We start from the raw sequence: 27,561 nt of genomic DNA on the forward strand, positions 1-27,561 counted from the left end.
ATTGGGGGGAAATTATGGGATGGGGAGCATGAGGAAGGTCGTGAAGAGTCATGAAGGGCAGAGAGGTTTCACTCTTGGAACACAAATCCAATTGGCAAACTTGTATTATGATGTCATCACTATAGGATCCCTGATTGTTCTTCACTATGGGATCCCTGATTGGCTAGGAAACATCACGTCATTTAGCAGAAACAAGAGTGCAATCCCAGATCAGCTAGGATCAGGTCATATCGATAATTATGGGATGAAGAGCATGATGGAGATAGAGAAGAGACACAAAGGGCAGAAAGATTTCACTCCTGGATTGCTGGAACGCTGGAATGTTTCTGGGTGTCCACAGACCTAATTCACGAGGACTCCCATCTCTTTTCTAGGATTCTGACAATTCTGTGGCAGTTGACGGAGTTGGCTAATTCCATGCAAAATCCTGCCCATGCTGTGTTAGCCCTGCATACATCACCCTGAAGGAACCTTGACTCAGCGCTTTCTTAAAACCAGGCTGAGCTTGTTCTTGTGCATGTTTGATGAATTGTGGCTGGTTGTGGACGACGGTGCTGGAGAACTCGGTGAGATCGTTGGAAGGAGAATCCTCTTCCTAAGGTCTCAAGGCGAGCACTTCCAAGGATAAAGCGGCGTGGAAATCGGTGGCATAGATGTCAGCACTTAAGCAAATCCAACTGGCAACACTGTGTTGTGATCTCATCGCGTTCAGGATCCCTGATTGTTCTTCATGATGGGATCCCCGATTGGCTAGCATCAGGTCATGCAGCAGAAGCCAGAGTGCAAATTCAAGAGGGCATTTCACATGGAAATGGGAGAAGTAGCTCATGTCCTTGGGATTAGATTTTGTCCAGGCACAGTCTGTTCAGAAAGCCTTCCAATACTAGCACACAGACCTGCTTCAGAAATGATGTGTTTGGGAGGAGCTGTCCGCCCAGGCTTCTGTGGCTTATGTCCTGAAACTCTTTCTCCAGGCTTAAGCCCAACTCTGGAATGTGTGAATGAAAAGATAAAGAAAGGAGAACCCACCAAGGACCTTTCTCCCTTACCTTGGGAGCATCTGCAACCAGTCCAGAAGAATCTGAAAGAGCCGGTCTGGGACCGAGGTTGAAACCCTGGTGTCTATTATCTATCTATCTATTTCTCCTGGGTGTGCCCAGGAAAAATGTGTCCCGGCAGCCCAGCTGATTGGCTGGGCTGTAGGGGCACCTGATTGGTCCTGGCGCACACCCAGGAGAATTATGCAAGGCGGCGGTGGCCATGGCCGGGGAGCCAGGCGGGCCCGGCCATGGAGGCGAGGTGGTGGGCCTGGCGGTGGCGGCACTCTGGGGCTGGCCGTGACCACGGCAGCCCGGTGATGGTGGTCCGGCAGTGGCGGGGTGGGGGCGGCCTGGCCCGGCAGCATGGGTGGTGGTGGCGGCCGGCCCGGCCGCGGCGGGACTCAGCCAGAGACTGGGGCAGGTGTGGTGGGGGGAGAGGTAGCTGGCCCCAAAGAGCACACAGATGCTCTGTGTGGGGGTCGGCTAGTGAGAATGAATTTATCCCCAGTGCCACCCTGGGCCAGGGCAAACAGAGCCATGGCATCTGTTTCTTGTGGTGGGTTGCCTAAAGCTGACATGAGACATAGACCCCTGGCCTGAAACACTGGGGCGCTGCTGCCAGTCAGAGCAGACAGGACTGACCTAGGTGGGCCAGTGGTCTGACTCAGTAAACAGCTGCTTCCTACATTCCTAAAATAATCTCATTTTGGAGATGAGGCCAGAGCTCAGAGGTAGAGCACCTCCTTTGCATGTAGAAGGTCTCAGGTTCAATCCCAGGTAGGGCTGGGAAGGACCCCTGCGCCTGCAGACTCAGAGAGCTGCTGCCAGTCAGTGTAGACAGTGCTGAGCTAGATGGACCAAGAGTTTGATTCCGGAGGAAGCAGCGTTTAATGCTAGCGAGTCACATTAAGAATATGGTGCACAGCTCTTGTTGCTGACCCCAAAAAAGGATATCAGGGAATAGCAAAATGGTACAGGAAAAGCTAAATAAAACCGTCAGGAAGTTGCTTTCCTATGAGGTAAGGCTACAATGTTTAGAGTGTGTTAGTTGTCTCAGTTTATTTATTTATTACATTTCTATCCTGCTCTTCCTCCAAGGAGCCCCGCACATGGTTCTCTTTATCCGCGCAACAGCCCTGTGAGGTAGGTCAGGCTGAGAGAGACATGACCAGCCCAGAGTCACCCAGTGAGTGTCATGGCTGAAAGGGGATTTGAACTCAGGTCCGGTTCTAGCCCAACACTCTAACCACTATATTGTGCTGGCTCTAAAGTTTTTCTTTAGGAAAAGATATCTAAGGAGCAAGGACTAGCACGGAGGAAGTAACCTTGGGGGCAGGGCAGCTGCTGCTGAACTACAACTCCCATCCTCCTCCATCACAATACATTGTAGCAGGGGATGATGGGAGTTGTAGTCAACAAGAGCCACCATGCCTAAGGCTGCCCATCCCGGTAATAGAACATTCTGCCTGGAATAGAGAGAGGTTTCTCTCTCCTCCTTGCTTACCTCCTCCCCCACGTTAAGAGATTGGGGCCATGATCTGGAGACAGAGATGCTGGGAGAGCGTGACTCAACTGGGCAACGGGACGAGCCACTCCACAATCACGGCATACTCTCTCCCGCCCCAAGACCTCTGCCTCAGTTTCCCACCCCTTTCTCATTTATTGCCCTGGGAACAAAATTTTAGAGGTAAGTGCCTCGGGGCAGAGACTGCTGCACCTCTGTCAAGCTCTGCCCACGCTGGTGGCACCCTATTTTAAAAACCGAACCACCGGAACAAAGCATGCCATTAAGGTAGCAACGTTACACCTTACCTTCTCCCCGTTTTCTCGGCTTCGGCATTCCCCCGGGTTCCATTTTGACTCTCCGTGCTTCCTGGAATGCTGGTTCTCTTCTTCTTCCTCTTCCTCCTCCTCCTCCTCTTCCTCCATAATATCAGAGAGGTCAGACCCACGGCTGTGGTCAGTGAGAAGATTCAGAGGGCGGTTTCCTGGCTCGGTCCTTTTTTCCCCTTGCTAGGTAAAATGGAAACAGAGAGCCTTGTTGATTCATGATTCAGCCTGCGCCAACTGGTCCCATCGCCAAAACTCATATTTGCAAACATAAGAAAAGGCCCTGCTGGATCAGGCCCATGGCCCAGCCAGTCCAGTATCCAGCTTCACGCAGTGCATCCAGGAAAATCCCACAACCGGGGGAAAGATGACCACCACGGCGTCTAACTTAAGCAGAGAGGGAGAAAAACTTCTCTCTCTCTCTCTCTCTCTCCACTTGATCCACAGTGTGCATCATCTTACACACCTCCGTTTTTTCACATTTATAATACCGCCCCATATAAAATCTCCAGGCAGTTTGCAAACACCAGAATTAAAACCTAAAATCATGTAAAGCAAGTGAAAATGGCCACCAATAAAACTTTGACACACTATCAACAAAACGCCTGATAAAAATAGGTGCATTTTCAAGAGTCACTTAAAAACAGCCAGCAATGAGGAGATTCTGATTTCATTTGGGAGTGAGTTACAGAGCCCTGGGGCAGCCACAGAGAAAGCCCTGCCCCAAGGAGACACCAAACGAGCTGGTGATAACTGCAACTGGACACGTGTCAGGGCTCATGAAAAAGAAGATGCTCCCTTAAATGCCCTAGCCTCGACTCAAGCCCAATCACGTCCCCGTTACCTGTTTAGTTACTAAATTTTAAAAGGCCAAACACTATAACCTTTCCTCATAGGGGAGTCACTCCAGCCCCCTGATCATCTCCTGAACGCCTCCTAGGAACATTGGATGCTGCCTTCTACTGAGTCAGACCCTTGGTCCATCTAGCTCAGGATTGTCGGCACAGACTGGCAGTAGCTTCTGCAAGGTTGCAAACAGGAATCTCTCTCATTCCGATCTTGGAGATGCTGCCAGGGAGGGAACTTGGAGCCTTCTGCATGCAAGCAGGCAGGTGCTCTTCCCAGAGCAGCCCCATTTCCATAAGGGGAATATCTTCCAGTGCTCACACATCATCTCCCATTCAAATGCAAACCAGGCAGACCCTGCTTAGCAAAGGGAACAATTCATGCTTGCTACCACAAGATCTGCTCTCCTATTATAAGCCCATATTTTCCCCAAACCCTTAAATATTATAGATAGCATCTGAAATGTGTAAAATGCATTGGTAACAGAATCAGCCACAATGACCAGAAATTCTGATTCCGTTACCAATGTATTTTGCATGTTTCAGATGTATCTATAATACTTAAGAGTTGCTTAAAACTATGGCCTTCTAGGAGATATTTTCTCATCTGTGTGTCTGTCCCTGCTGACTTGGCAAAGAGGCACCTTTTAATGTGGTGATTCTCTTTATTTAGCAGGGGGAGAGTAAGTGGCCCTTTCCACCCCCGGCACAGTACCTTCAGTGACTGTTGCTGGTGTCTATCTTATGCTTCTTTTTAGAGTGTGAGCCCTTTGGGGACAGGGATCCATCTTATTTATTTGTTATTTCTCTGTGTAAACTGCCCTGAGTCATTTTTGGAAGGGTGGTATAGAAATTGAATGAATGAATGAATGAATACATAGATTTTAAAAACTTGAACATTTGCTTACAGCTACAATAATTGAAAAAGCATCAATGTGCCTGATTCCGTTACCCCAGGAATTGCCCTCGTGTGAATCAACCTGCAGGTTACCCAAACAAACTGCCCGTAGAGAGCAAGAAAGACAGACCTCCCTTCTGATCCTTGGCACCACCAGGGCAGAATCGTCTCTGGAGATCTCTTTCAGGAGCTTTCTCCCAGAAGATCCAGCTAAGGATTCTGGAATGTGCTTCTCGCTTTGGCCCGAGTCTAAGGCATTTTCCTCTCCTTGCCCGGAATGTCTGCCAGAGCCTGGGGCGTTTAGTCCCGGATTGATCTCTACCCCTCTTTCAGGTGATGACTCTCCAGACCCATGTTCCACGGAGTGAGCTTTGTACAAATCCAGTTTGCTGGCACTGCCAGCGGAGCTGTGCAGCTCTGGATCTCCGGGTTGCAGGGACAGCTCCTAGGCAAGAAACCGCTAGTTAATACTATAAGTACCCACAATAGTCAGACTAAATCTGACAACCTCTAGGTCTGTGAATAAATTCAGAATACAAGCATATAAACGTGCATGCTTGAAGCAGTTCCCCATGAGCAGAACTTGCTTAAATTTTCTCTTTGGATATATCTTTTTGACCACATCTGAATTTCACCCACCCCCCTCCCTCTAAGCAGCTCAGGGTGGTGCATGTGGGGACAATCTTATTTCCTCCTCAACAACAACCCTGCGAGGTAGCTAGGCTGAAGAGGAGCAATTGTCCCATGGTCACTCCAGTGAATGCTGTGGCCAGGAGGACTGGAACCTGTCCAAAAGTTTTGGCTATATCATGCTGTCCTAGCCAATCAGGGTTCCCATCGCGGACATAATGATATCCCACACAGTGTGGCCAGTTGGATTTGCCGATATGCCTACTATTCTGCCCCAAGGGCATCATAGGTTTCAAATGTATGCAGACAAATTCACCTTTTAGAACTGCTATGTACCATCGGCTGTGTGGTTTAGCCACAAGCCTCTCCAGTTGTCTAGAACTGTTGTCTATATACCATGGAATTACCCAGGGACACCTGGTAAAGAGGAATTCACCTGGAGAGCTTCCTCTCTCTCAGCCAACCCAGAGCAAGCTGTCCTGTCTCATTAGTATGCCAGAATTACCGAGAACAAAATGAATGTTCTCTCTGAGCTGTTTCATGCTTAGGCATAGCCAACTAGCAAGCCTCTTTCCACAATTCACAGCCTGTAGGAATTCAACTCCTGGCCCCTGATCTCTGTTTGAGCCACAACCGTCTGCGAGGGAGCATCTGGGTCAATACTGCATGTCTTGGATGCAAAAACAAAGCTAGTGGGACGTCCGGTTGTCTTGAAGGACACTTGACCGCAATCCCAGGATTGGCAAGCCACCTTCGTTAACGAAGGAAAATAAAGTTGGGACTGGAAGCTGTGAACGTTCAACCTTCTACTCACTACACCAGGCTTTCTTAACCTTGGGCCCCCAGATGTTCTTGGACTACAACTCCCATCATCCTCAGCCACAAAGGCTATGTCTTGGGATGATGGGAGTTGTAATCCAACAACATCTGGGGGCCCAAGGTTAAGAAAGCCTGCACTACACTATTCTGGTTCCCTGAGTGGCTAGACCACAGAGTTAACCCGAGGACATTCCAGTTGAAGTTCTTTGACTCGTACCTTCCCGAAAATGTCCCCCCAAAGAGATCTAGATTCTCTTGCATTCTTTGACTTATTTCCCTCCCCAAAGTCCCACTAGAAGAAGTCCAGATCAAATACCTGGTGGTCATCTCCAGATCTGTCCACAGCTGCCTTCTCACCCAGATCTCCGATTGCTGCATTGTCTGCAGACGGCACAGGGGAACCCTTTCCCTTCCTTGCCGCAGTATCTGATTCGGATGGCAGATGCGTTGAGTAAGTCCAGGCAGGAGAGGAGCGCCCATTCGGGGATGTCTCAGCTGGCAGATGGTTTCTTGAATCCTCACCACCGACACTTGGGTGGGAGTCGGATTTGGCAAGCGATTCGTCCACAGTGGAAGACGCGGTCATCCGATGCCTCTGGGAGGCCCGCGAGCAGGTCTGTGTTTCCCCGCACACCAGCCGAGACGGAGAAGAATGGCCAGAATCTTCCCAGAAGGCAGAGGGGATCTGAGCCGGCACTGAATCTGCTGACTCGCCGTAAAGAGACACGGTCCGTATCGACACCTCCCGGCACACCTGTAGGATCTGCAGCTGAGAAACCTCAACCAGGACGCTTCCGGCGGTTGGGGAAGTCACTTCCATCACCTGCAACAAGGAATCGGGGGAAACAAATGAAGTCTTGGGCGGACTCATTCAATTTTTTCTTTCAGGCCCAACTGGATGTCCATTGTTGCATGTAAGCTAGGAGGCATTGCAGGACAAGCGCGAGATACTAACTGTCATTGCATGTCGGGAAATTTCCCTCTAAAAACCTTGGAGGGCTGCTGCCCTCGCTGTAGACCATACTGAACAAGGGCAGTTTCCAATATAAACTATGTAATAAGGGTGGGAATTTTCCAGGGAGGGAACATAGCTCAGTGGTACAGCATCTGCTTAACATGCAGAAGGTTCTGGTTTCCGTCCCTGGCAGCATCTCCAGGTAGGGTTGGGAGAGATTCCTGTCTGGAACCTTGGAGAGCTGCTGCCAGTCAGTGTAGACAACATTGAGTCAGATGGACCAAAGGTCTGACTCAGAAGGCAGCAACTTCCTTTGTTCCTCGAAGGACCAGTGGTCTGTTACTTAGGGCATTGGTTTATATATCTCGCCCGTAGCCAGCCCCAGACCCGTACCTTTAGTCCGTCAGCATACACCGCATAGCCGGTAACCCGCACCCCATTGGACGAGCCTTCTGCGTCTATCGTGACCGGCAACCAGCTGATGAACAGAATACCAGCTGAAGGACCAGGCTCCACCCGGACGTCCAGTGGCGCATCCGGAGACCCTGAAGGGAGATCAGTTCCTCTTTATTTACAAACACCGTGCCATCAGGGAAGCGTGATAAAAGGTGGCTCTTATTTATTTTATTTAACATATCGATATACCGCCCAAAACCTGTGTCTCCGGGCGGAGTTCTTAAAATGTGGCTCACAAGCTCCATCCAGACAGTCCACAGAACGGTGGCCGGAAATTGAGAAGATCTGTCCTGCCCTTGATTTTGACCAATGTTTTATTGGCCCAGTGGGGAAATGACTTGCCTAGGGAGCGAGAGGTTGCTGGTTCTAATCTGGGCAGCAGCGATATCAGAAGATGCGGAAAGGCATCGTCTCATACTGCGCGGGAGGTGGCAATGGCAAACCCCTCCTGTATTCTATCAAAGACAACCACAGGGCATGAGTCGACACCGATTCAACGGCTCGCTTCACCTTTTTCGCCTACTTTCCAGTAGGTTTATGAGATCACCCGCCTGGACCAATACGAACCAGATTGGATAGAGTTGTAGGGACACAAAGGGACACCTCAACGGCGTAGTTTGTGATGATGTCCACACTGGTCCAAGATGGCGGACGCATAAACGTTTGAGGTGCAAGTGGGCTAACTTGTGAATTGCCTAACTGATTTGAACCCAATTCGCTACAGCTGTAGGGACACACAGGGATGCCCATATGGCGTGGTGTGTGGTGATGTCAACCACCCCAGTCCAAGATGGCAGACGTGAATTTTTGAGGCACAAATGCACTAACTTGAGGACTGTCTAACTGATTGTCTAACAGTCTAGGAGGATTGTCTCCTAGAGGAGAGCTGGTCTTGTGGCAGCAAGCATGACTTGTCCCCTTAGCTAAGCAGGGTCTGCCCTGGTTGCATCTGAATGGGAGACTACATGTGTCAGCACTGTAAAAGATTCCCCTCAGGGGATGGAGCCGCTCTGGGAAGAGCAGCTAGGTCTCAAGTCCCCTCCCCGGCAGCATCTCCAAGATGAGGCAGAGAGAGACTCCTGCCTGCAACCTTGGAGAAGCTGCTGCCAGTTCGTGAAGACAATACTGAGCTAGACAGACCAAGGGTCTGACTCAGTAGGCAGCAGCTCCCGGCTACGTTCCAATGGCACCCACCTGCACAAGAGGTCGTGAAGTGGATTTCTGCCAGCGCTGTTTCTTTTCGCCTCTCCTGGGACGGTTCCCAGAGCGCCTGAGCGGGCTGGGCTTCCACGGCAGCGACGTAGGCCGTGCTCGGACTCAAGCTGCGGAAAGTGTGCCAGTAGATCCCCGCCTTGGCTGTATTGTACTGTTCGCCGTTCAGGTACACAGTGTGCGGGAAATTACTGTTGCTGGGCAGCCAACAGATCTCCGCCGTGGTGGCCGTGACATTCCGCGTCTTGAGCTGAGCGGGGGCGAAGGCAGCATCAGCCCCCACCAGAAGCGTGCACCGCAGCCGGTCCGAGACGCCTCGCTCCGAAACGCTCTGCACGCAGATGCGGGAGGCGCTTGCCTTCAAGTCCAGCTTCTCCAGCAAGGCTTTCGTCTGGGACCTGGCCTTCACCGTTTGCCGCAGTTCGTCGTCCACATAAATGTTGTAGCTCTGGATGTCCACGTCCCCGGCGGGCAGGATGGGGGGTTCCCATCCCACCAGGGCGTTGCTGCCGAATTGCTTGATCAGCGCGACTCTTCTGGGGTAAGGCACTGCCGTGGCACCGCCTGTCTCGTCCGGGTCGCCTTCAGGCTTGGACGGCGCCGTACTGGAGCTGAGCTCCTCAGTTGAGTAACCGCTCCTCTCCCCACTGCTCATGCTGAAGAAGCTCCTCTCGAGGGGGGAGCTCTGGGAGAGGTTGCTCAGCTCTTGGGGCAAGAAGGTTACCAGGTCGTCATCCGACACGCGCTCTATGAAATTGGAGGGCACCAGGCCTCTCTGGCCGTCCATCAGCTCCCCTGGAGAGAGAAACAGGAGAAGAGTTCGGTTGGATCGGATGAAGGGTCCATCTGGCCCAGTATCCTGCTTCCAACAGGGGACAATCAGATGCTTCCAGCATCAGGAATAATAATATTATCATATTCTTCACTTTAAGAGGGATGTTGCAACAATTCCAGAGGAGGGCAAACACGTCCCGTGAGGAACAGTGTTCCCCTGCAAAAGGAATTCCCATATGTTGTCAACTACAACTCCCATCACACCCACTCTAATGGCCTTTGTCTGGGGATGATGGGAGTTGTAGTCAACAATATCTAGGAATCCCAACCCCCAGCATCTCCAGGTGCAACAGCCTTTTTCTGGGAATGATGGGGGTTGTAGTATACGACCTCTGGGAATCCCAGCTTCTCCAGGTGTAGCAGCCTTTGTTTGGGGGTGATGGGAGTTTTAGTCCACAACCTCTGGGACTCTCAGTTACAGGGACACTGATGAGGAATGGTTGAAGGAGTTGGATGTTTAGTCTGGAGAAGAGAAGACTAAAGGGGGAATATGAGAGCCGTTTCCAAAGTTCTAAATGGCCGTCACCTAAGAGGCATTCTCTGTTATCTATTGCTCATGAGGACTAGAATCAACAAGCTGAAATTGAACAGGAGCAGATTCTGGACCAGAAGGATATCCTAATTCCTAAGCCACCTTAAGTGGCACAGCAGGGAAATACTTGACTAACAAGCAGAAGGTTGCCAGTTCGAATCCCTGCTGCTACTATATTGGGTAGCAGCGATAGAGGAAGATGTTGAAAGGCCTCATCTCAGACTGCGTGGGAGGCGGCAACGGTAAATGTGTGTCTTTATTGTTTCAATGTTGTTTTTAGAATATTGTTTTAACATTTCAAATTGTTGTGTTTTAAATTTATTGTTTCCAAATTTGTTGTTTTTGTTTTTAAATAACGTTTTACTTTTGTTTTTATCTTCTTGTAAACTGCCCAGAGACGTAGGTTTTGGGCGGTATAAAAATATGTTAAACAAATAAATAATAAAACAAACCCCTCCTGTTTTCTACCCAAGACAACCACAGGGCTCTGTGGGCGCCAGGAGTTGACACCGACTGCACAGCACCCTTTACCTTTAATTCCCTTCCACGCTGGGTTCTGTGCCATACCTTCAAAGAAGCCGTCTTCGTCCATCTCCCCGTAGACGTAGATGTACTCGCCAGCCGTCAACGGGAGTTCGGCCTCCGGGTTTTCATTGGGGCCGTCGAAAGGGTTGTAGCTAGAAGAAGCGGAGCCGAGAGGAGGACACAAACTTCAGGACACCGGAACTACAGGCCACAGGGCTCTGCTGGGGTTCTGGCAGTCTAGAGCCCGGCTTGCTCCAGGAGGAGGCTTTGCTCCAGGAAAACCTTCTTGGAACTGAGAGGAACAGCTCTGAATGTGGTTGGACCACGCAGGCCTTTGTGTCAATGGGAGCCATCAGGTCTCCACCCTGCTCCTCAAGGCACAAGCTGCATCACCTGGCTCACAATCCGCCTCCCGAGAAGACCCCTCCTCCTGAGTAGACCTCCCCTGCTCCATTGGCCAGGCTGCTAGTCTCCCTCCTGGCTGGCGCCTCTCCTGGGGATCTGGAGGGGATGCTCTGCTCTCTTGGAGGGGGTTTGGTGGCCCGTGCGCCCCTTTCTTATTGGATGTGCTGGGTGTGGGGGTCTTGGTTACAGGGCTGTACTGGGGCTCGTTAGGGGTCCTTCTCCCATTCCATGCTCAAAGACCCTGGGGCTTTTGCGAGGTCAACAGGGATTCCCCGATGTTGACAACTACAACTCCCATCACCCCCAGTCAAATGCCATTGCAGCTGGGATAATGAGAGTTGGGATCCCCAGGTGTTGCTGATGACAACTCCCATCATCCCCAGCCAATGGCCACTGTAGTTGTGGATGAGGGGAGTTGGGATCCCCAGGTGTTGTTGACCACAGTTCCCACCATCCCCGGCCAAACACCATTGCAGCTTGGATAATGGGATTTGGGATTCCCGGGTGCTGTTGACTACAACTCCCATCATCCCCGGACAACGGCCACTGCAGTTGCAGATGATGGGAGTTGTTAAGGACACCGGGAAATCCCCATTACTGCAGGGAACACTGCCCTATGTACTCCAATATTTACGACAGCCTTACCTGTACCGTGCTAAAAAGACCTGGAGCTTCACAGGGCCTTGACCTTCCGGTTCCGGGATCAGGGAGACACTATCGATGTCCAGCTCTTCCATCTCACTGGCTGTGTCCACCTATGGAAAGGTTAAAAAGAAGAAGAGACAGGCAGTGTGGTGTAGTGGTTAGAGTGCTGGACTAGGAATGGGGAGAACCAAGTTCAGGAGAGGAGAGCTGGTCTGGTGGTAGCAAGCATGACTTGTCCCCTTAGCTAAGCAGGGTCTGCCCTGGATTGCAGTTGAATGGGAGACTTGATGTGTGAGCACTGGAAGATTTCCCCCTCTTAGGGGATGGAGTCGCTCTGGGAAGAGCATCTAGGATCCAAGTTCCCTCCCTGGCAGCATCTCCAAGAGAGGGCTGAGAGAGATTCCTGCCTGCAACCTTGGAGAAGCCGCTGCCAGTCTGTGAAGACAATCCTGAGCTAGATGGACCAAAGGTCTGACTCAGTATATGGCAGCTTCCTAGGTTCCTAAATCCCTGATCAGCCATGAAACTTGCTGGGTGACTCAGAGCTGGCCACTTCTCTCTGACCCTCAATCTACCTCACAGGGTCATCACAAGGAGAAACAGAACCTTGTACACCGCCCCGGGTTCCTTGGAGAAAGAACGGGTCTAGAAAAAGAAAAATACTCTGCACATGACCTGCGTCACCTGGGGTGGCTCAAGCCAATATGGGGACTGTGGTGGGGGGGGGTCCTTGTGGGGACCCTTTCCGAAATGACCCTCCAAAGCTTTAACAGGGGTGCAGAGGTGGGGGGAGAAGGGAAGGTTACCAGCATACCCCCATTTCGACCCTTGTGCTTCTCGCAAGCTTTACAAAGAATACGACGGACATTTTATATATCGCTTTTCAACAAAAAGTTCCCAAAGGGGTTTACAGAGACACAAATAAAAAAAATAAAAGGATGGCTCCCTGTCCCCAAAGGGCTCGCAATCTTAAAAAAGAAACCTAAGATAGACCCCAGCAACAGTCACTAGAGGGCTGCTGTGCTGGGGACAGATAGGGCCGGTTGCTCTCCCTCTGGCTGGTTAAAGAGAATCACCACTTTTTTAAAAAGGTGCCTTTTTGCTCAGTTAGCAGGAGTGTGAGGAGAGGACCTCCTTTCCAAGTTTGATCCCTTGCTTGCTTCCCAAAAGGGTCATCCCTCTGTTCCTAAATACCTTTCTCCAGGGAGTAAAAGACCACTTTTGGTCCACTCAGGAAGGAAAACACTCTGCACATGTTTAAAGGACTCTGGCCTAAGACACACAGTTTTTATTTATTTGTCATATTTCGACAACTCCTGACATGTGCATCCCTAGGTGATCACTTGACTTTGTTTTTGGAAAGTTAAAGTTCAGAGATTCTACCCCAATTCCTAGGACTGACCTCTGGAGTTGGGCAGGATTTGGGGCTGTTATGCATGGATTCCGAACGTGAGGAGCTGGACTGGGATTCCAGTTTCTTGACTGGTTTCCTGGTGGCCAGGGGAGGGGTGTTCGGATCTGGGCTTCTGGCTGCGGTGGATAGCGCAGAATTGGTGAGACGGGGCACCACCGGCGAGGTGATTTCTTCTCCCCTTTCATCGTGAGCTTTCCTACTGCACCGAGGAGACACAGGGAGAATTTCTGGATCTGAAACCAAACGTCATGCATTACTCCAGGCGGAAGCAGGGACAACATTGACAGAATCCTGGAATTTGAGATTTGGAAGAGAACTTAAAAGGTCCTCTAGACCAACCCCCCAACTCAGTGGTGGAAACTACTACAACATCCTTGACATTTGGGAGGGTGGGAAGGATGGAAGCCAATTTGCAGCAAGGAAGATAAGAGGGAGGTTCAAGGGACTTCCTCCCCATAGTCACCTTTCTTCTCAAGGCTGTCCAGAAGCTGTAGAGGAGTGTGGTTGGAGGTGAAGACGACTTCAGAAGTCCCCAGGGAGGACGCCACCGGAAGACCGCTCTTCCCAGTTTGCAGGCGGAAGCGCTTGAGCTCTTGCGAGAGGAAGTTGAATTGTTCTGTGTGACTGTGGCATTGGTTTTCCAGCTCCCTCACACGAGCCTAAGCAAGAGGAAGATAATAAAAAGGGCCCTGACAGATCAGGCCAAAGCTAGCCTCTGATAGATCTCTCTCCTCCTCTTCTTCATCATCCATGAATTTGTCTAATTCCCTTTTAAAACCATCTAAGCCAGTTGCGGCTGTCACATCCAGTGGCAGTGAGTTCCACAGATAAGAGATGGGTCGTGCAAACGAGCCATCTCTCAGCTGTCTTGAATCAACTGCCCGTCAGCGTTACTGGATGACCATGCACTCTGGTTGTCATGAGAGGTGGGAGAAAATGTTCTCTCTGTCCGCATTTTTTTGAATCACATACTGAGGAGGTTCCCCTCGAGATCATCTAGTTCAACCCCTCAGACTAGGTTACACCCACAAATGTGCACCAAATTGGTATGTTCCCTTAATTTTTTTATTGCTTTCTTTGTTGTCGCTGCAAACAATATCTCATATGCTTGACATGCTTAAATCCTGTTTAAATGATACTTTCTAGCGATCAGTATAAAAGCAGGTCTAGGACCCCTTTCTGCCCCCCCACCCCATGAAAGATGCTACCTGGCCTCTATTTGCCATACCAAAAAAGGGTGTTATGACACCATCTGGGAACAAAAGCCAATGGCTCATCACAACTCTGTAAAGCAGAAGTGGCCAACCCGAGACTGTCCAGTTATTGTTGGACTACAACTCCCATAACCCTCTGTCACAATGACCAGCACAGCAGGGGATGATGGGAGTTGTAGTCCAACAGCTGGCCTCAGGTTGGCCAGCCCTGCTCTAAAAGGCTGTGGAATAGGAGTGTGTGTGTGTGTGTGTGTGTGTGTGTGTGTGTTTGAAGTTAAGATAGCCAAGTTGCAAAGACCTTTGTGGAGGTTGGGGAATATGTGGGCATCCTCTATAATAAAAGCCTCCAGCATGATCCCGTGTCACCCGTGTCTTTCTCGGCCGTTCTGGGCATGCGGTCTGCGCATGCCCAGAATGGCCGAGAAAGATACGGCCGCCCAGATACGGGCGGCCATGTTCAGCGATCACAGGGGGACAGGGAGGACAGAGGCGGCAGCGGGGGAACCGGGAGGGCTAAGGCGGCAGTGGGGGGACCGGGAGAGACACGGGCGGCAACAGGGGAACCGGGAGGGCTAATGCGGCAGCGGGGGAACCAGGAGACCAGAGGCGGCAGAAAAAGTGACCGGCTGGATCGCCAGGGGCAGCGACAGAGCACCCGGCCCGGCCTCAGGGAGGCAATTTCGACCGCGGCGGGGGCGGCCCGACTGCCAGGAGAGGAGCAACGGCGACAGCGGATCCGGCCCCGCCACGGAGAGCCCAGAAGAAGAGTCATGAGAGCCGCCGCCGCCAACCGCCCGCCCTCCCTCCCACCTGCCCGAGTCCTAACCTTCTTCGCAGAACAGGGAACCATAATTGGAGAAGGAGAGAGGAGCTCGCAAACAGAGTTCCTCTCTCTGCAAAGCCTCGGCAAAGCTGGCGCTTTGGGTGCAAAGGACGCCTGGGAGTTCCGCAGAGCGTCGGAACTCCCAGGCGTCCTTTGCGCCCAAAGCGCCAGTTCGGGTGAGGCTTTGCAGAGAGAGGAGCTCTGTTTGCGAGCTCCTCTCTCCTTCTCTGATTATGGTCCCTGATCACCCGACTGACGCGGGCCGAAGACGGCGGTGAGGAGGACTCAGGCAGCTGTGAGGGCGGGCGGGCGGCGGCAGTAGTTTGGGCCGATTTGGCCCTTAATCGGGGGGGGGGGGCGGGGAGATTAGAGCCAGCAGAAGTGTCCGGCCTGACCTCTATTGCCTTTACTGCCTTTACCAAAAAAAAAAGGGCAAGAGAAAGGAAGAAGGAATAAAGGGGGGGGGAACCTAGCGCCCGTTATTATAACGGTCTAAAAAATACTAGTGTATATATAAAAGCAGACTGGAATATTACAATTCCAGGCAAAAATGAAAAAGTGCATCCGTGACCCTGGAAAATGGTTGGACAGTGGCCATGGAGAACGGCAAATTTTATATTTGTCTGTAAAAACATGGATAAAATGAAAGAACGTGGAAGTAATGGGCGTTTTGTGATGCCGATTTGACTTCTAACCAGGCCTGGAAGGGGAGCAAACAGATACAGACTATGGAAGCGACTAGCCGCAGTTACTACAACAAAGGATGGTCATGGTGATTGGTGCTCTCACTAAGTAAGTCAGTTCACATACAATCACATTCACATCACACTTTAAGCATCCTACAGCGCAAAGAACACGTGATCTTCAGTTGTGTGAGTTGCAGAGAACAAGAGCCAACGAGAGACCTTCTAGGCCAGGGACGCTGGGATTTACATATTTATTCAGTTTGCTGTGTCAATTCCACCTTCTGCTGAAAAGAACTAATGACAGAAAATCCAATCAAGTTTTAAAATCCGATCAAAGCGTGATGGGAAAAACAAACAAACAAAAAAACCAAAACTAAAGACATTAAAACCATCAGAGAAAAGAGCAAAGGCGCCCAGTGCAGCTGGGTCTTTAAACTCTTCTTAAAATCTGGGAGGAGGAGACATTAGAAATCTCCTGTGGTGGGCAGTTCCACAGGCTGGGGCTAAGACAGAGAAGGTCTTATCCCACATGCACATTAATGGAGCCACACAAAGTGATGGTCTATGGAGCAGAGCCCCCTCATATATAAGATATGGGTATAAAAAATAAACAAAATATGGATATATAAAAATATAGCAATACAGGTAGCTCAAGCAAGCAAGCCAATCCACATGTGACAACAGAAGGTGGAGGGGAAAAAATTAAGATCAGAGTGCCTTGAAAGCTTGGTCTTGTTCTGTGGGACCAACACAGTGGCTACGTTTGGTACCAAACGAATGTATTTATAAGCTTTGCTCCAAATCTCTCCCCCTCCCTCCCGCCTTCAACTGGTCTAGAAACCTGACACGCTTCTAGCAGTACCTGCATGCAATCGAAGGTATCCTGCCAGATAAAAAGGAGAGACGGAGCAGAGAAGAAGGTGGTTAACCACACATCCCCATTGGTGTGCACCCCAAATCCCAGCACTTGCTCAGAGGAAAGAGAAAATGACATCGGCGGGGGGAAATACAGATCAAAAGCAGCAGCAATCTCATTGGGGGTTCTGATCATTGGACACGTCTCTTCTTTAATTTGATTTGCAAAGGTTTATGTCTTGTGCAGGGACACGTCTAGCAAAAGGCAGAGTCCTTTTAAAGTCAACTGCCAGTGGCTATCAATCGCAAAAAGGCATTACCAAAGGGGTGAGGGCATTCTTCGGGGTATTTGAAGGGCTCCCCGGGGGTATTCAGAGCCTCCCCACAAGTGAAGACCCTCTTCCTCAGCTCAGATTGGCTGGCTGTGCGCTGAAGTTCAATGGACCCCTCCCCTCAGCCTGACAGAAGGAGACCCGCCTCCTCTGCTCCTGATTGGCTGGCAACGTGCTGAAGCTCAGTAAGCCCCTCCCCTCAGCCTGACTGACAGGCTTCAGAAAACCAGTACGGAGCCATCCCATCGGAATTAATAGGACAAGCCAACATGTCCCATTAATCTGGAGAGGAGCAAGCCCACATCTCTCCCCTTCATCTTGTCTTCTCCAGGTTAAACGCACACCCAGCTCCTTCAACCATTTCTCTTGGGGTCTTGGCTGTTCCTCCTCTGAACTGATTTCACTTTATCACCACCCTCCTTCAAATGCAGGGCCAGAACTGGAAGCAGTTTCCCACGCAAGGTCTAACCAAGGCAGGATAGAGTGTAATGCTTAGTTCTCATGATCTGGATGCTCTGCTGTTAATGCAACCTGAGATTGTGTTTGCTCTTTTAGCGGCAGCGTCTCATTGCTGGCTCAGGTCCCTGTTGGTTGGCGCCTGCATCTCAGCTGCACATATTCCAGTTTTCTTTTCACCCCACCTTACCTCTAAGAGCTGCACCGCTCCTTCGTGTTCCTTCCTTGCTTCTGCCTGAGCCTGAATTCAAGGGGGGGAACAACACCACAAGTTTAGGGATTGCCGCAGGTGCAATTTCTATGCAGCCAAGGAGGAAGACGGCCCCTCCAGCCTCCCAGCAGCCAGGTAAGTAATTATAGGAGATTCCTCCAGCCTCCCAGCAGCCAGGCCAGCCCCTTTGCTTCCTTCCTAGCTAGGAACTAGGCTGGGTGGGACCATGTGTGCAGGAGGATGCTGAGTCATCCCCCTGCAGATATCAGCTGGCCCAGTCCTGAATTCTCTCCCTGCCACCATAATCTTTCCTACCACGCGGCCTTGGACAGGAAGAGGAAATTAGCCAAGAAAGCAAAGTGGCAGGTTTGCCCTCATCCAAAAAGACAGCATTTTGCAAGAGGAATCTGGCCCATGTTGATATAAGACCTGTATTTAACCTCTCTCTTTTTAAAGGTATCATCTTACATTCAGAGCAGCCTTTTATTTGGGTAAATACAGTCGCTGAGCTGTCCCCTGGCCGGATTCCTCACCTGCTGGAGTTGTCGAACTTCATCCTGTTTCCTCTGCAAAGCCTGCAGGGCTTTCTCATGCTCACGTTCCAACTGCTGCCTTCGTTCCGCGACATCTCTCATGTGCTGGGCAAACAAAAGAGAGAAATTATCCATATGCACCATTCGGGGATAACTTCCCAGAGACTTTTCCTTTCCCCACTATGGGGAAGACAGCCATTCTGAAGAAGGATGCTCATCTTGGGAATCCTGCTCTCCTGGTAGGAACATAAGAACAGCCCTGCTGGATCAGGCCCAAGGAGGCCCATCTAGTCCAGCATCCTGTTTCGCACAGTGGCCCACCAGATGCCGCTGGAAGCCACAGACAAGAGTTGAGGGCGTGCCCTCTCTCCTGCCATTACTCCCCTGCAACTGGTACCCAGAGGCATCCTGCCTTTGAGGCCGGAGGTGGCCTGTAGCCCTCCGACTAGTAGCTGTTGACAGACCTCTCCTCCATGAATTTATCCAAACCCCTCTTCAAGCCATCCAGGTGGTTGGCAGTCACCACATCTTGTGGCAGAGAATTCCACAAGCTGATTATGCATTGTGTGAAAAAGTACCTCCGTTTCTTGGTCCTAAATTTCCCAGCAATCAATTTCATGGAGTGACCCCTGGTTCTAGTGTTATGTGAGAGGAAGAAGAATTTCTCTCTCTCCACTTTCTCCACACTATGCATGATTTTATAGATCTCTATCCTGTCTCCCCCCAGTTGTCTTTTCTCTAAACTAAAAAGCCCCAGGTGTTGTAGCCTTGCCTCATAAGGAAGGTGCTCTAGGCCCCTGATCATCTTGGTTGCCCTCTTTGGCACCTTTTCCAGTTCTACAATGTCCTTTTTTTTAGATGTGGTGACTAGAATTGTACACAGTACTCCAGGTGTGACCACACCATTGTTTTGTATCAGGGCATTATAATGTTAGCCGTTTTATTTTCAATCCCCTTCCTAATGATCCCTAGCATGGAATTTGCCTTTTTCACAGCTGCCACACATTGAGTCAACACTTTCAACAAGCTGTCCACCACGACCCCAAGATCCCTCTCCTGGTCTGTCACAGACCGCTCAGATCCCATCAACGCATGCTTGAAGTTGGGGTTTTTCGTCCCAATGTAGTAGGGCTGGGAAAGACCCCTGCCTGAAACCTTGGCTGCCAGTTGGAGTAGAAGAAAATGATCTAGCTGGACCAAGGGTCTGACTCAGTATAAGGCAGCTTCCGGCATTCATATTCCAAGCGAGTCCGACCTCGGTAGACACCCCCTCCCCGACCCACCTTCAAGGCCTGCACAAGACTCTCCAGCCTGTTTTGGAGTTCCTGGGATTTCTGAAGCACAGAATCCCGTTCCTCGGTCACCACGGCCACCTGCAGCCTCAGGTCAGCATTCTCAGACTCAACCTGTGGAGGAAGAGATATGAGAGGATGCTTGCTGGTCCCTAAAGGGCTCACAAGTGAAACTCCACCATCACCACACACGTAATTTCTTAAGCAAACATGGTTCCCTGCCCCAAAGAGGCTCCATTCCCAATCTTTGCCTGAGGGAACTGCTCATTTACTACTTATTTATTTTATTACACGATTTGAATGCCTGCCCACCCTGCTTTTCAACCAAAAGAGTCCCCAGAGCCGTTTCCATGGCAAAAGCCAGGAAAAGATGGGTCCCTGCCCCAAAGAGGATCCCAACACTGGGAAGTTCCAAGCAATGGCCACTAGGAGTGATGCTTTGCTGGGCTGAGTAGGGAGGGTTGCTTTCCCTCTGCTAAATGAGAGAGAGAGAGAGAGAGCATTTTAAGAGGTGCTTCTTGCCCATTGAGAGGTCTGACCAATGCCAAGATGGTAGACTATCATCGCCCTAGCAATAGGCATGAAATTCAGCAGAATCTGATTCAATTTGGAACCCTTGGAGATTTGCTTGAATCAACTCAAACGAATTTCCCGTCTGTCCAGTGGTTCCAAATTGAATCGATTCGGAGTGGATCCGAATTTGAATCAAATTTGGCCACATTTCATACGCATCTCTCCCAACTGGGAGATTGAACGTGGGAGCTTTGGCATTCAAAGTGGATGCTTTGCTGCGTAACAACCGATGTTCCCCGATGAACAGAAGCGTGTCCAATGCCAGCTGACTTCTCATACGCAGCGAATTTTGCAGCTGCCCTGTTTTCTCCCACGTGCCCAGACTTCTGCGGGATGAGGACCAGAAAATCAAAAGCGTGCCCTGGCTTACCTTTGCTGTCCATTCCAATTGCCCGTGAAGAAAAGTGTTCTCCTCAGACAGCTGGACATTATCACTCTGGACCTCTTGTAGCTGGATTTCCTGGACAGGGAGGAAAAAGCACCTTCCGTTGGCAAAGCGATCGGGTGCTGTGTGGTCCCCCCCGCCCGCCCCACGCTGCTGGTGAACACACAGGCAAAGCATGCACGACTTTTTTTTAAAAGACCAAACCGTCTCACTCACGAGCTCGGCGTATCTCTTGTGCTTCTTCCTCACTTCATGTTCGAGGTTCTCACATTGCTTCCGCTTCTTCCGGAGCTCAAACTCCTGCCCAGGAGGAAAAGGAAGAGGGTAAAAACTTCAAGGCCAGATGGAGATAAAATTTTTGGTAAAGCATGCCGTCAAGTTGGTGTCGACTCGTGGCGACCACAGATCCCTGTGGTTTTCTTTGGCAGAATACAGGAGGGGTTGACCATTGCCTCCTCCTGCGCAGTATGAGATGATGCCTTTCAGCATCCTCCTACATCGCTGCTGCCCGATATAGTACCAGTGGGGATTCGAACTGGCAACCTTCTGCTTGTTAGTCAAGAAGCAGCCCTCAAAACTCTCGGCTGCTAGATACAGTGGAAGGTACTGGTTTCTGTGACCTTAAGGGATGAGACAAATTCGCTGTGGCGGTGGCAGAGGGGGAGAGGCCCACTGGCCATGATGGTGGTAGAGCCTCCATGCTTTGAGGCAGTCTACCTCTGGATACCAGTTAGAAAGGACATACAGCAGGGAAGGGCTATCAGCTTCGTCTCCTGCTTGTGAGCTTCCCAGAGGCATCTGGTGGGCCGTCGTCCCAAAGGCGCAGGTTTTTAATTCTTTTAAAACAACAACAAAACACTCACCAGCTGCTGGATTCGCTGCTTGACCTCAGGGGGCGCAGATATCACCTTCTTCACAGGGAGCGGTCTGTCTCCATTGCGCACGAGTGTCAAAGGAAGAGCCCTAGAGCCCACCTGGAAAGGAGGAAAATGGTGTCAAATCTCAGCAGAAAACCAGAGAAATCAAATCTATGATGGGGTGGGGCCATAGCTCAGTGGCAGAGCATCTGCTTTGCATGCAGAAGGTCCCAGGTTCAATCCCTGGCAGCCTCTCCCGGTAGGGCTGGGGGAGACTCCTGCCTGAAAGCTTCGATGGCTGCTGCCAGCCAGTGCAGGCAATCCAGAGCTAGACAGACCAAATCCCTCAATACAGCACAGAGGCAGGATGTCTGATGCTGCCATCAGGACCTTTCCATACCTTAAGATTGTCTTCTGAGAACCTGCTCTAGAAACCCTCAGAGGTTAGATGGGCAATGAGAACAGGAAGCGGCCTTAAACTGAGTTTGACTCTGACCCCTCTGGCTTAGTATCGCCTATTCTGGCTGGCAGCTGCTCCCCAGAGTCTCTCCCTCAGGATCTTTCCTTTTACTTGCGCCTAGAGATACTTTTAACTAGGGGTGCGGGGGACAGAAATGGCCGCAAAATGGGTGCTCCATTCCTGAGCAATAAGAGGCTGCCAAGTGAGGCCCTTGGTCCATCGAGCTCAGGATTGCCTACTCTGACTGGCAGCGGCTTCTCCAAGGTTTCAGGCAGGAGTCTCTCCCGGCCCTACTTGGAGATGCTGCCAGGAATTGAACCCGGGACCTTCTGCATGCAGTCTTGGGACTTTGTGCAGCCACCCAGGCAATGTGCAGGGACCCATATGGGAAAGGAGACAAGCTCTGGTCAGTTCCTCATGAGCTGGAGGCACGTCAGAGGAGGAAAAAATGTCTCCCCGCTGTCCAGACAAGTGGTGAATGGCCTGGAGATGTTGCACGGTTTTTCGTCTCTCCCCTCCAACTTGCTGTGCTTGCCCCTTGTGGGCCTAGGGGCATGGCCAGCAAGTGCCCTCTGCACATGCTCAGGGTCATGGTACAAATCCTCAACACACACTTCCCAAGGCATGGCAAGTCAGGCCCAACCTCCTTCCTGGACTGAGGTGGAGGAGGATGCCGAATCCTGCGGATTAGGAACACAGGGAGCTGCCAGATACCGAGTCAGACCCTTGGCCCAGCTAGCTCACTTCTGCCTGCATTGAATGGCAGCGGCTTCTCCACGGGTCGCAGCCAGGAGTCTCACCCAGCATTACCTGGTCACTCATCCATATGCAAACCAAGGCAAACCCCCTTTAGCAAAGGGCACAATTCAGACTCACGACAGGAAATCCACTCCCTGAAGTTAACCCAGGAAGCTGCCACATACCGAATCAGACCCTTGGTCCATCGAGCTCAGGATTGCCTACTCTGACTGGCAGCGGCTTCTCCGAGGTTTCCAGCAGGAGCCTCTCCCAGCCTGACTTGGGAGGCCGTGCCAGGGAGTGAACCTGAAATCTCTCAACAGTAATCACATGTGGCCACCCAGCCCCACACAAACAAGGCAGACCCTACTGAGTAAAGGGGACAGTTCACACTCCCTCCCTCCCCGGGGCTCAGAATGACCCACAGCAGGCCTCCCCAGCTCTCCACTATGGGGTGAGAAGTGCTCCCCCCCCAGATCTTCCCCATCAGGATCCGTCCAGATGGGTCTGAACACCTCCCCGCCCCGCCCCACCCCACCCCGGCGGCATAGCCTACCTGCCTGCGGGCTCCGCCTCTCGCTTCAGCACCGCGGAGAGCTCCCGGGCAGGCGGACCGGGGTCCCCTAAGGCGACGTGGCCTGCAAGGAGCTCGGCCTGGAGAGAGAGCCGGCCTCCCTGCTGGCCAGCCGCCCACTTCAGCACCACGGAGAGCGCCGGGCTGGCGAGGGCCCAGCCAGGCGCATTGGCAGAGGGCGGGCGGAACCATTTGGCGGAGGGGTGGGGGGGGGAGGACGAAGCTGAGCAGGGGGAGCCAGCGAGTGGGAGCTTCCAGGCTCGGCCCGGGTCCCCCTTGGGGAAGGGACAGCTGGCCAGAGGGTCTCCGTCTGGGCTGGGGGAAGCTGACGGAGAAGCAGCAAAATGGTGAAGGCGAGCAGGGGGTTGGGGGGAGGAGATGGCACCCCCCAGATAAAATACTCTGCATTTGTGTCCCCGCAATCTTGGGCTGCCAGCGGTGTTTGCAGCCTCCTGCGCAGAAACGCTGCCATGCAAAAAGGCGTAGAGCATCTACGGGAAGAGCATCGAGGCTCCAAGTTCCCTCCCTGGCGGCATCTCCCAGACCGGGCAGAGAGAGACTCCTGCCTGCAACCTTGAAGAAGCCGCTGCCAGTCTGTGAAGACAATACTGAGCTAGATGGACCAAGGGTCTGACTCAGTATATGGCAGCTTCCTCGGTTCTTATGCTATGGTTAACTTAGGCACTGAAATCATGGCATATTTCTCTGCAGTGGATCCCTGCCCCGGCTTAAGTAGGAAACTGCCTCATACCGAGTCAGACCCGTGGTCCTTCTAGCTGAAGAGTGTCTACTCTGGCTGGCAGCAACTTCCCAGGGATTGAGGCAGGAGTCTGCCAGGGACTGAAGCTGCGGCCGTCTGCATGCAAAGCATATGTTCTGCCACTGAGCAGTAGCTCCATCCCAAATATAATTTTATATTGTATATAAATACAATATATTTGTACTTGTACCACGGAAGCTGCCAAATACTGAGTCAGGCCCTTGCTCCCTCAAGCTCACCGCTGCCTACACTGGCTGGCAGCGGCTCTCCAAGGTTCCAGGCAGGAGTCTCTCCCAGACCTGTGACCGTCTGCATGCCAAGCAGAGGCTCTGCCCCTGAGCGATTGTCCCCTCCCCATAAGAACAGTGTTCTGCTTCACCTAGTAAGCTGCTGTCGACTGAGTCAGACCCTTGGTCCACTGAGCTCAGTATTGTCAACACTGACTGGCAGCGGCTCTCCAGGGTTCCAGGCAGGAGCCTATCCTAGCCCAGCCTGGAGATGCTGCCAGGGCTGAACTGGGGTCCTTCTGCATGTAGAATGGATCCTTCGCCACTGACTTACCGCCCCTCCCTCCCCTCCCTCCGTCTTTCTGCCATGCACAAGATGGCATAACCACATAACCACAATAACTTGGGAGCCTGCAAGGTCAGGTTCTGAGCGCCATTCCCACAGAACAGGCACACTAGGAAGGTCATGCCAAATCCCTGCCGTCACACAGAGCGGAGGCTCACGGGAGGTTTCCAAAACCGAGGCTGGGCTGCTGGATGCTGCAGCAGTTTCCTTCACTGGGCAGGGGCTGGCCTAGCGGACCTCAAGAGGTCCCTCCCTACCAGTGTTCCCTGCAACAGGAAATCCCAGATGTTGTTGATTACAGCTCCCAGGCTCCTCGGCTGCAGTGGCCTTTGGCTAGGAATGCTGGGAGTTGTAGTCAACAACATCTAGGATTTCCTGTTACAGGGAACACTGCTTGCCACTCCAGCATCCTACGATTCGACAAGGAGTCCGAGCCAGAGTCCAAGCCGTTTACCTTGCTTGCTGCTTCCATGGTCAAAGGCAGCTCTTCTTGTCGCTGGGATGCCCTCGGCGGGGAGAAGCTGTTAGAGCTGGGAGACCTGGCCAGCTCCAGTGACCCCAAACCCACCGACGCAGCCACGGAGCGGTCTGCTGGCCCTCGGCTACAAGCTGCCTTGAAGTTCTTCAGGGCAATCTGCCGCTGGAGACGGAGCACTTCCTTCTGAGATTCTCGAAGCAGGTGGCGGAAATCCAGGATAGGCTGGCCAGGCGGAACTTCCTGGGAAGGGACAAAACAGAAGAACAAGGAGGACAGAATAATGAGAAGGGAGGAAGGGGAGCGAGGACTCTCAAAGATACAGTTGCCACCAGCTCGTTTCGTGCCGATACATGACGGGGCCTTCTCTGTGGCTGCCCCAGGGCTTTGGAATACGCTCCTTCTTAAAATAAGAGCATCTCCTCCTCTGCTTGTTTCTAGGAAGAACCTCAAGTCGTACCTATTTTCCAAGGCTTTTCACTGAAATTTTAATATGTTTTTTTAATCTTTCGAGATTGTTTTTTAACTTAAAAAAAAACTCGTTCTGTGCATTTTAACTGTTTTATATTGTTTTACATTCCCTGTGTTTTAACTTTGTACACCACCTAGAGATGTCTGTATCAGGCAGTATAGAAAAATGAGAAAGAAAGAAAGAGCAGAGAGAGATCGAGAGAGAGAGAGATCAGGCTATTAATGGAATAAAGAATCAATCGAACCTGCATATATTTGCATATGGGAAAAGCCAACTCTTAAAAAAAAAAAGAATTCCTTGGTTTGGCCATGATGTGTCACTGGATGGCATAATTGTAGCAGAGGCATTCCCCTTTCTCTCTTTTGCAGAAAGGAATCCTTTCCAGAGATAAATGTCTGCAGATCCACTGTTAATAGGGACATAAAAGGAGCTGCCACTTTTGCACCAAACGACCAAAGCCCTTCGTATTGGTAAGCAACATGTGTCTCCTGACTTAGCAGAAAGAGATGCAAAAGGGACCAAGGTGTCTTAGGCAGACCACATGTCGGACATGAGCCAGCCATGTGATGCGGCAGCTAAAAAGGTAAACACAATCTCAGGCTGTGTTATGAAAGGCACAGCGGCCAGATCACGAGGCATAATTCTGCGCTGGTCAGACCTCACTTGGAATACTGCGTGAGGTTCGGGGCACTGCATTTCAAGAAGGATGCTGGATAAACTAGTTCGGGGGAGGGCAACCCAGATGGTGATGAATCTGGGAACTAAGGGAGGACCTTATGAGGACTGCTTCAAGGAGCTGGCAGTTGAAATGAGAAGGGAGAAGATTAGGCTAGCCATCGGGAGGAATTTCCTGATGGTAAGAGCTGTGGGGCTGTGGAACTGCCTATCACATGCAATGGCGCGTCCCTGGAGCTTTTCAGACAGAGTGCTCATATGGTGCCTGCACTGACTGGCAGCAGCCCAGAGGCAAGTTTGCCTCTTCATCTGCTCGCTGTGAGAAGAAGAACCAAGGCACACACCTTTCCGGCTGTGATTCTGGCCTGCAGTTCATGACATTCCTGCTGCAGAGCATTGATCTGCTTGTCTTTTGCCAGGAGTGCATTGGCTTGCTCTCGCAGGTCCCTAGCCCGCTGGTGAGCCAGCGCCTTCTTGCAGAGTCCAGCGCAGAAGCCCTTCCCTGCAACCGGTGTGTTGACCTGCACCAGAAAGAGAAGCACATCTGAAGATATGATGCTGCCATCCCGAGTCTAGCCCTTGGTCCAACTAGCTCAGGACTGGGCTCTGACAGGCAGCAGTTCTCCTTCTGCACGCAAAGCAGATGCTCTCCACGTGAGCCACAGTTTCAAGTAAAGGAGAATGGCTGGCTCTTTTAAAGAGGATTCCAGTTCAGATTCTTTTCTCCAACTCCTGTCGCTGAAGCATGAAATGCTTTTAAAATACACACACAACCAATCTGTTACGGTCAGCAGAGCCGAAGAGGATACAAGCATACTTTATGGAAACATCACAGATTGTACCAAGACAAAACCAACCACACAATTATACACGTTCAGGGCATCGGGTGGCCTGAAATAACCGCAAACATGAAACAGTCCTTCAAAAGATGAGGCTTAAGAAACTTGGAAAACCCTTTTAAAAATTTTTCTGGCTTTTGTATCTTTCTACCATGCAACAACCCTGTGAGGTAAGCTAGGCTTAGAGAGCTTGACTGATGGCCCAAACCAGTGAAGTTCGGGGCCGAGGGCGGACTTGAACTCGGGTCCAAGCACAACATTCAAGTGGTGCAGTGCGTCCTCTGACAGACGTAGTAATAACCAAAGGCTCTCTCCGTTCTCACATTCAAAAGAGCGTACATTCAGAGTGAGCATCAAAATCCCCCATGCTCGGCGAAGTCCAGTGTGTGATTCTCCTGCTCTGCATCAGGGTGGGGACTGGGAGGGGTGGACTATCAGACCTCAAGGGACCCTCTGAACTCTACAGTCCTGATTCATCTGCCCCCCAAGGCACCTCCTTACTAACCATATCTGGGCTGAAACGACAAGGAAGCAGATTGGAGCTCAATCTTAGGAGGAATTTCCAAAGAGCTGTTGGCTAGTGGAACTGCCTGCCTCATGAAGAGGAAACCTTCGCTGGAGGTTTTCAAACAGAGGCTGGGCAACCATCTGCCAGGGATGCTGTAGCAGTTTCCCGCATGGAGCAGAAGGCTGGATTAGAAGACCTCAAAGGGTCCCTTTGAATGCTTAACGTTCTAT

The 27,561-nt window shown here is 51.3% G+C and overlaps 1 protein-coding gene across 7 annotated transcripts in view; it reads right to left on the minus strand.

Moving 5' to 3' along the window:
* Positions 1 to 27,561, minus strand: part of TSPOAP1 (TSPO associated protein 1) — an 85,547-nt gene that overhangs the window by 15,671 nt on the left and 42,315 nt on the right. For 6 of the 7 annotated variants that reach the window (XR_008311809.1, XR_008311808.1, XM_053275064.1 and 3 more), the window contains exons 4-20: positions 26,329 to 26,505; positions 24,817 to 25,080; positions 21,264 to 21,374; positions 20,617 to 20,700; positions 20,386 to 20,475; positions 19,434 to 19,556; positions 18,151 to 18,255; positions 17,597 to 17,647; positions 13,504 to 13,699; positions 13,029 to 13,273; positions 11,627 to 11,736; positions 10,619 to 10,728; positions 8,668 to 9,480; positions 7,411 to 7,562; positions 6,379 to 6,885; positions 4,744 to 5,058; positions 2,853 to 3,053 (exon numbers count right to left, since the gene is read on the minus strand). Coding sequence is in view for 5 of the 7 variants with exons in the window: in XM_053275064.1 (XP_053131039.1) it covers positions 2,853 to 3,053; positions 4,744 to 5,058; positions 6,379 to 6,885; positions 7,411 to 7,562; positions 8,668 to 9,480; positions 10,619 to 10,728; positions 11,627 to 11,736; positions 13,029 to 13,273; positions 13,504 to 13,699; positions 17,597 to 17,647; positions 18,151 to 18,255; positions 19,434 to 19,556; positions 20,386 to 20,475; positions 20,617 to 20,700; positions 21,264 to 21,374; positions 24,817 to 25,080; positions 26,329 to 26,505 (3,654 nt within the window). In the remaining 2 variants the exon portion in view is untranslated. The remainder of the gene's footprint in view (positions 1 to 2,852; positions 3,054 to 4,743; positions 5,059 to 6,378; positions 6,886 to 7,410; positions 7,563 to 8,667; positions 9,481 to 10,618; positions 10,729 to 11,626; positions 11,737 to 13,028; positions 13,274 to 13,503; positions 13,700 to 17,596; positions 17,648 to 18,150; positions 18,256 to 19,433; positions 19,557 to 20,385; positions 20,476 to 20,616; positions 20,701 to 21,263; positions 21,375 to 24,816; positions 25,081 to 26,328; positions 26,506 to 27,561) is intronic. The other variant, XM_053275062.1, reaches the window with a different exon arrangement.

This window comes from Hemicordylus capensis, chromosome 12 (genome assembly GCF_027244095.1).
Source record: "Hemicordylus capensis ecotype Gifberg chromosome 12, rHemCap1.1.pri, whole genome shotgun sequence".
Taxonomy (NCBI): domain Eukaryota; kingdom Metazoa; phylum Chordata; class Lepidosauria; order Squamata; family Cordylidae; genus Hemicordylus; species Hemicordylus capensis.